At 38.8% G+C, this 11,039-nt stretch overlaps 2 protein-coding genes across 2 annotated transcripts; one reads left to right on the top strand and one right to left on the bottom strand.

Moving 5' to 3' along the window:
- Positions 1-600: 600 nt before the first annotated feature.
- On the top strand, positions 601-1,751 carry LOC103453723 (chlorophyll a-b binding protein CP24 10A, chloroplastic). The gene is made up of 2 exons (XM_008393289.4): positions 601-1,068; positions 1,154-1,751. Exons 1-2 carry the CDS (start codon positions 839-841, stop codon positions 1,701-1,703), a joined length of 780 nt encoding a protein of 259 aa, XP_008391511.1. The 5' UTR covers positions 601-838; the 3' UTR covers positions 1,704-1,751.
- Positions 1,752-2,584: 833 nt separating this feature from the next.
- On the bottom strand, positions 2,585-5,537 carry LOC103406967 (uncharacterized). Its single transcript, XM_008345933.4, has 4 exons — positions 5,210-5,537; positions 5,071-5,131; positions 4,646-4,790; positions 2,585-3,017 (listed from the first exon to the last, which is right to left on the bottom strand). Exons 1-4 carry the CDS (start codon positions 5,415-5,417, stop codon positions 2,760-2,762), a joined length of 672 nt encoding a protein of 223 aa, XP_008344155.3. The 5' UTR covers positions 5,418-5,537; the 3' UTR covers positions 2,585-2,759.
- Positions 5,538-11,039: the final 5,502 nt, after the last annotated feature.

Here is an 11,039-nt window from a genome sequence, read left to right as displayed (position 1 = left end):
GTTTACTACCGCAATAATGTTTTGTGCCAATAATATAAATCATTGCATAATTAGTACAGAATATCACGCAACGATAAATTTTGAGATACAATACCTCGAGAGATGGGTAGCGACTGAAGGACATTATCTGTTGTGGATGTTGCTTGGGTAGTAATTAATGGGTGAGAATGACTCTCGCCAAGTCACATGTGCTCACGTGGCACGGATGTTTAAGGGAGAAAACCTTTGCTTATTCCTAATACTAGTGGTTTATGGATTGGCATCCAGATAAGCTATAGATGCACATAGAGACATCATGCAGTGTCTCTGGTCTTATTTGATCACAAGCATACGCTACAAAGTTTAAATGTGGGCTTAATCTAAAATAACAACAAAATGCGGGGTAGAAAACGAGAAAGAAAAATAATAAAAAATCAGAAGTAGCTGTCGTTTTGGACCATTTGGTTATACTTTAGCACATTATCGTGGATGATATAATTCCGTCATTTTGCAAGGACCTTAATGATATTTTGTAACCTTAGCCTGTGGAGGGAGTGGCACGAAGACAAAGTGATAGTCCACGTGGTTGGAGGCAATGCATGCATGCGGATGGAGGGCTAGTTCTCATTGGTCCGAAATCTATCTAACACAACCTAGTCAGATTTCTTTGTCCTAGTTGGCTCCTCCCAACGCCACCCTCTAGATTCTCTCTCCTCTCCACTCTCTCATTCTCTCTCTCTCTCTCTCTCTCTCTAAAACTCATGGTGATAAAACACCACTTCCCAAGCAACTCTCAAACATTCATTGCCACCAGAAAAACTCTCTGAGTCTCTGTTTTTGCTTAGTGAGAGAGAGAGAGATGGCGGCAACCACCGGTGCAGTGCTCAACGGGTTGAACTCGGCGGCCTTCTTATGTGGAGGCAAGAGAAGTCAGGCCTTGCTCTCTGCTGCCACCGTTGGAAGCAAGGTTGGCGGTGCTTCTCCTACTCCTAAGAGGTTCATTGTGGTTGCTGCTGCGGCAAAGAAGTCTTGGATCCCGGCGGTTAAAGGCGGCGGCAACTTCATCGACCCCGAGTGGCTCGATGGCTCGTGAGTTTCATATATTATCAACCACATTATAATTCTAAGTTTGTCACAGATATATGTATGAATCTGATCTGATATACGCGTGCAGGCTTCCAGGTGACTACGGTTTTGATCCACTAGGACTAGGCAAGGACCCGGCGTTCCTCAAGTGGTACAGAGAGGCGGAGCTCATCCACGGCCGGTGGGCAATGGCGGCAGTCGTTGGTATCTTTGTTGGCCAGGCCTGGAGTGGTATCCCATGGTTCGAAGCCGGAGCTGACCCCAGTGCTATCTCACCCTTCTCCTTCGGCTCACTGCTCGGCACTCAGCTCTTGCTCATGGGATGGGTGGAAAGCAAGAGATGGGTGGACTTCTACAACCCTGAGTCCCAGTCCGTCGAGTGGGCCACACCTTGGTCCAAGACCTCGGAGAACTTCGCCAACTCCACCGGAGAGCAAGGCTACCCGGGTGGCAAGTTCTTCGACCCCTTGGGCTTCGCCGGCTCCATCCAGGACGGGGTTTACGTTCCAGACAGCGAAAAGTTGGAGAGACTGAAACTGGCTGAGATTAAGCATGCAAGGCTTGCTATGGTGGCTATGCTCATTTTCTACTTTGAAGCTGGGCAAGGAAAGACGCCCCTTGGTGCCCTTGGCTTGTAAACCATTTGGCATTTACTTTTCAATATGTAGATATAACTAATTACCCAATTTTTTTTTATCCTTTTCAATTTAATTGCTACTTAAATGCCGTTAACAACGGGAGATATTTTTCAGTGTGACCGATACACCAAGTGGTACACCACTTGTCATTATACAAATTATGGGATATGTGTGCTAAAAAGTTAATAATTTAAAAAATAAAATTTCCCACCACTCTTATTAAAACACGTGGTATACCACTTGTGTTCCCGTCACAACTAAAATTTTTTTGTTAACGACATCTTGTCTTCGTAATCATGGCGCGAATTAACCATAAAAATCTCTTAAACACAATTTGAACTGCCAAAACGTTTACACGCAAGAGAGGATAAAAAATAGAACAATACTTGGCTACTCAAAGATGAGTAAGAACTCCTACTCAAAATTTCTCAAAATTGTTCGTTGTCAATTTGTACAACTTCGTGTTTATAATCAGAACCGTTCATATTATAAATCACCCTATAAAGGTCACCTCAAAAAATCAATTAAAACTAAGGTTGTTTAGTTATCATACTGTTTAAAAACAAATGAACGGTATTGGTAAAAACATTACAAACTGTTTATGTATTTGCTACAATAGATTGACTAAATGACCTTAGTTTTAATTTATTTTTTGCAGAGATGATCTTTACAATGTAATTCATATTATGAACGGTTCTGATCATAAGCACAAAGCTTTAAGGTCGTACCCAGTGCACAAGGCTCCCGCTTTACGCAGGGTCTGGGAGAGGTGAATGTCGGCTAGCCTTACCCCCATTTATGGAGAGGCTGCTCCCAAGTCTCGAACCCGAGACCTACCGCTCATGGGCGAAGGCACTTGCCATCGCACCAAGTGCGACCTCTCATAAGCACAAAGCTTTATGATTAAAATATTAAGAATTTTGAGTAAGAGTTCCTACCCATCTTTGAATAGCCAAGTATTATTCTAAAAAATAAAGCGAGAAGAAAAAATAGTATGAGTCAAGTGAAGAACACATGAAACCAATTTTAGCAATGAAATTACCGAAAATATTGAGATCAGTCACCACCGGTACCGGTAGCCATCAGAAATTCTCCCTCACATACGACTTCACCTCCAACGTAGGCCTTGCCTTCCATCTTTGCAATTCCAAAGCGTTTCTGCAACTTAATAAGCGTCATTCTCATCACTAATGTGTCACCGGCGATCACTGGTTTCCTGAATCGAACTTTGTCAATTCCGGCAAAAAAGAAAGTGTCACGAGAACCTCCCACTTCAGGTTGTAGCATAACCAAGCCACCAACCTGTGCCATTGCCTAGATACAACAAGCATTGACATATATCATTAATAATCAAACACAGCAGCCAAGTGTTAACAGGAAACTTAGTCAACTGCAGCAATATGCATTATCATGTTTTTAAGATTACAGGATTTTATCACATGAATCGATACTGCAATGAGCTTCCGAAGGACATCACATGAATTGATATTGCAATGAGCTATCAGCCAAAGAAAAACAACTATAAACTTGCAAGGACCAAAGGTGGGATGAATTGGGTTATAGAGTAAAGAAAGACAGAAAAACTTGCAAGAAAAACCCCAGAATCTTGGATAGCACAGAAACTTCTATCAAGAAGAGAGGATGCAAGACAACATTAATAACGCATCACAAACCAGACCAGTTGATAGGACAGAACTAGTTCACAACAAGGTTTCTTGGGGATCAAATTATATAGGTCAAAGTAGTACAATCAATTGACAATTCTATTGCAAAGACTCATGGAAACGTTGAGATCTTCCATAACCACTTCCCTGCAATCCTTAAAAACCGCCAAATAGATGCTGTCCAGTGCAGATGATTTCTAACTGCCACACTCAAATATTGCACTACCAAACTCTTCCTTCAAACGATCGCTCTGACCAAGCTTCCTTCTCATTTATAGGACTCCAATCTACGTGCTCTAGTTTAGAAACACGCTCCAAATTCTTTCAAAAGCCAAAATCCCAACTCAAGGATATTTCAACAGAGTTCACAAGACTAGAAATAGTCTTATAATGAAACGTTAGATATATCGGAAAGCCTGGGAAATAGATTCTGTAAAGAGTTTTCACCCAGCCACCCTATATTCAATGTCATCTTCCCATCCAAGGACAAAATGACAACTCCCCGAATAAGAATATAACCCTGGGACATATCTTTCCGAGTACTACAATTTGAGCCACTCAGAACTATCTTGAGTTCTTGACTAGTTCGGATTAAGAAAATCTGCAACTATCCTGGAATCCTATATGAACTAGTTGGGATTAAGATAACTTGGTCAACATTTCAGTTGATGATCAACCAGGGCAATCCCCAAACATTATACAGAATGCCAATACAAGTTAGCCGCTCAGTTGTATCCTACAAGTCACGTAAATATGGTATTTACACAAATGTCCTCTATCGTTTACAATAACTACATGTTAAAACACATACACTCACACAACACAAAAACCTCGAGAAAAAAAAAAAAAGTGAAATCTACTCCCATGTTTTCATTTTACTGTCACTCAGCGACACCATCTCAAGAGCATTGACATGTCCTTGACTTAGGAAAAAGAAAAGGCTTAAAATTGTGCAGAGTGGACCATGCACAACGACTTGACATGCGTGTTTTTGCACGGGAGTTTTCTAACATTCACTATTAATTTTACACTTTTAACATATCACTAATCTTGCTATTATTTTCGTTAGCTGTAGATCAGTACTCTAGATAGATTAGCGGAAATCATGTCCCTATGTTGTTTCATACGCTGCTTCTATTAATGAAAGCATGTTTCTGCTAATATAGACTTATATAATACACAAACACACACAAATGTACCTTATTATTTGTATTGTTTGAGGATAATGCATGTAAAGAGCGGCCTATCGTTTAGTTTGATAACGAAAAAAAGGATTACCTCAACCATGAGAACACCAGGCATAATCGGCCTCTCGGGGAAATGCCCAGGAAAGAAATTATCATTGATGGTGACATTCTTGATTGCAACAGCTGAAACTCCAGCATTGTATTCAATCACTCTATCCACTAACAGAAACGGAAACCTAAACCACCACCAAAACCCGATCAAACAAAATGTAGACTCAAACTAATTCAAATGATTTGGAAAAGAAACCGAGGGCGAGCTTTGGTGCAACGGAAAGGTTACTCCTTTGTGACCCAAAGATCACGGATTTGAATCGTGGAAACAGCCTCTTTTCAAGGGTAAGACTGCATCCGTTCCCCGACCCTCGCAATGCGGAGCCTTGTTGGCTTAGGATCGCCCTTTTTTATTTGAAAAAGAAACAAAATTTCGCAGGAAATGGTGCAGAAAAAGGCACTGACCGGTGAGGCAAAATATCACGAATTTGATTGATGTCCATGACGGTAGGAAAAGCCTCATATCCTGCACAGATGGAAGTTGTAGTGGGGTATGATCAAAGAAATAAAAGAACAGAAAAGAGAAAATCAGTTCAGTTCTTACTGAGCTCAATGGGGGTGGAATCTTTATCTTTCGCAGCGTCGGCGGAGCAATGGGTGGTGGTTGAACTCCTCCTCTTAGTTTTCAAATGCGACAACGGCAGCAGACACCTGGGAATCGTGACGGCGACAGAGATTCGGGATGGAGCATTTGGGCGGTGAATGAGCGGGGAGTGGCAAGTGAAGGAGGTGGAGGAAGCTGCGGTCGACATTGCTTAGGAGGGGTGATCTCTCTCTCTGTCTCTGTGTTAAGAAAGTGAATGGAGGGCGAGCATTTAAGACGAAGGACGACAGTAACGAGGTTGTTTATGAGAACGGCGGACATTACTAAGTTGTTTAAGGTTGTTGACCAAAAACAATACTAATGGCCCCTTTATGGGGGCGTGGACATTACTAAGTTGTTTAAGGTTGTTGACCAAAAACAATACTAATGGACCCTTTAAGGGGGCGTTTGTTTGATCGGATTAGAGGGGACTGGATTAGATTAGACTTTAGTTCCATGTTTGGTTTGGACAAGGATTGGGTTTAATGAGCTTAAGTCGGACTCGCTCGAATTATACACCTCACTATGAGTTCTTAACGAGGATCCCCAATTTTGGCTGGACTCATAAGCCCTTATCCCTCCTTGCACATCGCTCGTCCAAGAACCCCAGCGTCGCACGTCCTGCTCGTCGCACATCGCTCCCTCCTTGCCCTGCTCCCTCATCGTCGTCCTCCTCACCCTCATCTCTGCGTCTTCCCTCATCTGCTCCGAGTTGTCTGGTAAACTTCAAATCTTCGATTTATTTCGTCGATTTGTTTTGCAGATCGTGATATTACTAAGCTTTATTTGATTTTGTTGTTTTGGGTTTGAGAAATTTTCAATCATAGACCTCTGCACTTGAACAAATTAGGGTTTTGATTTTTAGGTAAAATTGAGATTATAATTTGGGGTTTTCATATTTCAACTTTTCTTTCAAATCCGAACTCAGAAACCATGCTTGACCATAAAATCGACAAGTTTCTTTTGCAGAAGGGACACATACTTCCATCTCTATTATGTTAGCATAAATCTGTGTGGTTTTTCGTTTTTATGTTCTTGGTTCACGAATCTTTACCAGTTTCTCTTTTTTATTTTATTAAATTGCATATAGGGTTGGATGTTTGTGAATTGTTTGGATGAGAAATTATGTGAGTTGAAGAAATTTTTGTTATGCACTCTTTAAATGGTTTGTGGTTATGTTGAAAGTCGTATCCTCTGTTTGGTTTTGTTTATGCATTTTTTGATTTCCTTTTACCTTCCTCGGAGGACCTTTTGTCGCTCTTAAAGACAAACCCTATCAAGAAAAGAAAACTTAAACTTGTACCCTAAACAATCAATCCTGTGAATAAATGTGGTCACTGAAGAAAATTAGGAGAGGTTTTCTTCCAAGTTCTCTTCGAATCAATCCTTTTTTATGTCGTCTGTTCAAAAATTTGAAGTGGAGATGAGTAGTTAAAGGTGATGGCTTTCTTTACCATGGAACTTTCTCGGACCACCTTGTTTGAATGGCATTGGAGATAGGCAGGAAGCAATTCCATATGTCCCGGCAATGCCTAACCATGATATTACAATGAATGTTTTGTACCGTGTGGGGTTGATATTGAACTTCAATATTCTGTGGGTGCAGAGAAGAGGAGCATAAACGGAAGTGGCCAGTGCTCAGAACCCAAGGGAAAACAAGTAACAAACGACTCAAAACCCTCGAGGCTAGAAGAAGGTATAATTCCTAAACCCATACATCAATTTTCGACATGAATCTATTGAATGTAGTCCTTGGATGTGTGAAAGTCTACGTTGCATCTCTGTGAATATGACTTCTATGATATTATAGAAAAACCAAATTGTTTAGGCAATGTAAAAATACGGCTGTTGATGAAAGAAAATTTTAGCTTTCGAGGATTTTTAGTAAGCTGATTGGATCTCTTTAATCTCGTCAAATGGAGCATTCTCTCCTCGGTTGAACTTAACGTTAAGCGCAACTGAGTTGGCAACTCGAAATTTCCATTTGGAAACGCTTACTGATCTCAATACCTTGGATATCCAAGCAAACAAAAGTTAAAGGTCCAGTAAAGCTTAACAGTTAGAAAGTATGAGCGGGAAGTTGGAAAGCACGTATAGTAGTGCAATCTATGGCTAAGTTTCTAGGCCTAATATTAAAACAAATGAATCACTTCACGCAGCATAAGAATGAAGAAAAATAATCACACCACAGTGATTACACACATTGGTTCATATGCTACAAGCACAAACAAACTATTAAATTGGTATAATTTGATTTCGGGCTCATGAACTGTAATGATGCAGTTAGTTGTGACTTAGCTGCTTATTTTGGGATTGTTGATGCAGTTAGTTGTCTCATAATTCTTTGTATACCTTTTCTTTTGATCTAGTTCATTTGATATCATAATCACTTCATTTCCATCACCTTTAAATTACAGTAAATATTACATATATAATGTCCTCATTTTTTTTTCCTTTTGTTTTTTGTTTGGATAGATATGGATCAATGGAAGCTTTTATTGATCTTATTGTTAGAGATGTCTCATTTAGAGACAATTTTCATTTGTACGATTCTTGTGTTGCTGATGCTAAGGGTCAAACAAAGTCATGTTGAACGACGCACTTTGACTAACCGTTCATTTGTTAGACGAGATATTAGTTTGTGTTATCTGAATGGTATAATAGGGAATACTGATATTGAATGTGTCAACGAATTGAGAATGGATAGAAGGACTCTTGGCATATTATGTGACTTACTTCGTCAAGATGAGAGGGTAAAAACGGATGGTTTGGTGTCTGTAGAGGAGCAGGTGTGTATGACTTTACAAATACTAGCACATCATACTAAGAATCGTAGTGTTGGTGGTAGATTTTATAGGTCGAGAGAGACTATAAGTAGGTATTTCAATAGTGTATTGCAATGAATTTTACGATTACATGGTATCCTACTAAAAGTCCTTCAGCCTGTGCCTATTGATTCTACAGATCCTAGGTGGCGATGTTTTAAGGTATGTTGATAATTTTTTTCGTTTTCCCTAAGCTTTAACTAAAGATTCCCTTTGTATAAATTAACAAAAGCTTATTTTTTGTTTAGAATTGCTTGGGAGCATTAGATGGAACACACATTGATGTACATGTACCTGAAATTGACAAATCAAGATACCGAACAAGAAAGGGTCTAGTCGCAACTAATGTGTTAGGTGTGTGTTCAGGAGATATGCAATTCATATATGTGTTTTCGGGGTGGGAAGGTTCCGCATCAGACTCTAGAGTGCTATATGATGCAATTACTAGGCCTAATGGTTTAAAGGTACCATCGGGTAAGGCTACTAGTTAGTCTCAACTTTGTAAATTAGGTCTAGTTTTGTTTGTGAACTACAAAATACTAATAAGGTCTTTTTTAATTAGGTTATTATTACCTTGTAGATGGTGGTTATACAAATGGTGAAGGATTCCTTGCACCCTATAGAGGAATACCTTATCATTTATTTGAATGGGAGGGACGAACACCTTCCAATAAGGAAGAATATTTTAACATAAAGCATTCTAAGGCAAGGAATGTAATTGAACGTTGTTTTGGCTTGCTAAAAAGAAGGTGGGGGATACTAAGGAGTCAATCTTTCTATCCGATAAGGACACAAGGTCGAATAATTACCGCTTGTTGCCTACTACACAATCTTATTAGGCAAGAGATGTTTGTAGATCCAATGGAGAATTTGCCAATAATAGAAGATGGACAAAACACAGAAGAAGGTGAATATGTTGGTAGTGTTGGAACATCTGACCAGTGGAGTGCAAAGAGGAATGCCATGGCTCAAGAAATGTATAATGAGTGGAGAGCAATTAGGAACCAGCAACCGAACTAGTTATATGTGTTAATGATAACATTTTATTTTAGTTTTCCTTTTTATCATCCATATGTTGGATATTAGCAAAATGATTAGATTGCTCATCATTGAATGTAATTCGATTTATTGATTGGATAGTATGCAAATTAATTGGATATTATGCAAATTGATTCTTTGTATTGTACTTTAGTACATTCAAATATTTTTTGTTTAGGTATAGATAACGACAATAATTTGAGTGCTGCTCAAGAGCCAAAAGGAAGAAGGCGTAAATGGGAAGCATTTGAGGAAGAAGTATTACTACCGTTCTAGAGGATTTTGTTGCTCGGAAGCAACGGTGTGACACAGGTGCTTTCAAACAAGGTACTTTGATTGAAATAGCGAAAGTTGTCGATGTTTTATGTCCTAATTCAAATATAAAGGTAACTCCACATATTGAGTCAAAGTTGAAGAAATGGAAAAAAAAACATATAGTTTGGTCCTTGACATGATAAACACAAGTGGATTTGCATGGAATGATGTCAAAAAGTGTGTTGAAATTAACAGTGATGACACATGGCAAACTTATGTGCAGGTTCATATCCTATTTTATTTATACATTAGTTATATTCTTGCAGCTATATTTGTTACGCATGCTAAATTTTAGTTTTGCTATGTTGATATAATCTTAGAAAAATAAAGAAGCCGATGGATGGAGAAGCAAACATTTTCCACTGTATGATACATTTGCATATATATTTGGAAAGGATCGGGCTACGGGTAATGTAGCCGAAACCCTTGCTGAAATGATGGAGGAACAAAGTCATGATTAGGTTGATGCAAGTGATATTGGAGGTGAAAATGTTGTTTATCCAATGAACCAACAAAGCTAACAAAGCACCCAATCTGAAAATAGCCAAAGAAAGAGGAAAAGAGGAAGTTCAAGTGATGGAACTGAGGCAATTATCAGTGGACTGAAAGAATTTTATGTTGAAAGTGGGAAAATGATGCAAATGGTAACTGAAGCTATAGTTCAAGGTACTGCAGATCATAGCGACATAGCTAACGAACTTAGTGCAATGGGTCTTTCTCTTATGGATCAAATTGATGCATTGACTCTTATTTTGGAAAAACAACAAAATAGATTTTTCTTAAGGACCCGTTAAGATAACAGGTGTGACACGACATGACCCGTTAAGATAACATGTGTTACACAAACACGACAGACACGACCCGTTTGCCAAACCTAATTTCAAGCAGTTGATTTCATTTCATCAATTGTCATAAACTAGCTAATTTTATGGAGATGACGATCATTTCATATTTTAATTGTTGTCTTTAAATATGCTCTGATATACTCTGGATTGCTTGAAGTTACCATCATCTTTCACTATAATAAAGAAATTTTATGGTTTTTTTTTATTTCGTGAAATTTCTTATAAATCCATGTCAAAACACTCGAAAACAAGGATATAAATCTAAAGGTATTTTTGAATCTAGATAAAGTAATGTAGGAAGAAAAAAAAATTCAATGAAAAAAGAAAAAAAAGGGAAAATAAATAAATAAAATAGAAAAGAATATGATTGATACTTCCCTACCAATAGTCCACAAGCACCGTCGCTAACCAGGTAGTGACTATATACGAATTAAATCGCTAGTATAGTAGCGACGAATGATATACTAATCAGTATGTAGCTAACGACGAAACCTCTATTCAGTCGCTGGCATCATACCAATCCCCCATTTCCAAAAAAAAATTTCTTAATTTTTCTTTTACCACAAAGAACTTTTCGTTTTGAAACAAAATTGGTCATTTGGTTGTGGTTCCTCCGCCATCCCAGATGCGACTTGATTGGGACAGTGGTGAGAACGTCACTATTCCACTCAATCCACATCTGAGACGGTGAAATAATCACAAGATCAAAATCTACTAACACCTTTGCAAAGAGACCAAATGACTGATTAATGGTGCCAAATTCCAATG

The sequence above is a fragment of the Malus domestica genome, chromosome 08 (assembly GCF_042453785.1).
Source record: "Malus domestica chromosome 08, GDT2T_hap1".
Taxonomy (NCBI): Eukaryota; Viridiplantae; Streptophyta; class Magnoliopsida; order Rosales; family Rosaceae; genus Malus; species Malus domestica.
This window is presented reverse-complemented; position numbering and strand designations above follow the sequence as displayed.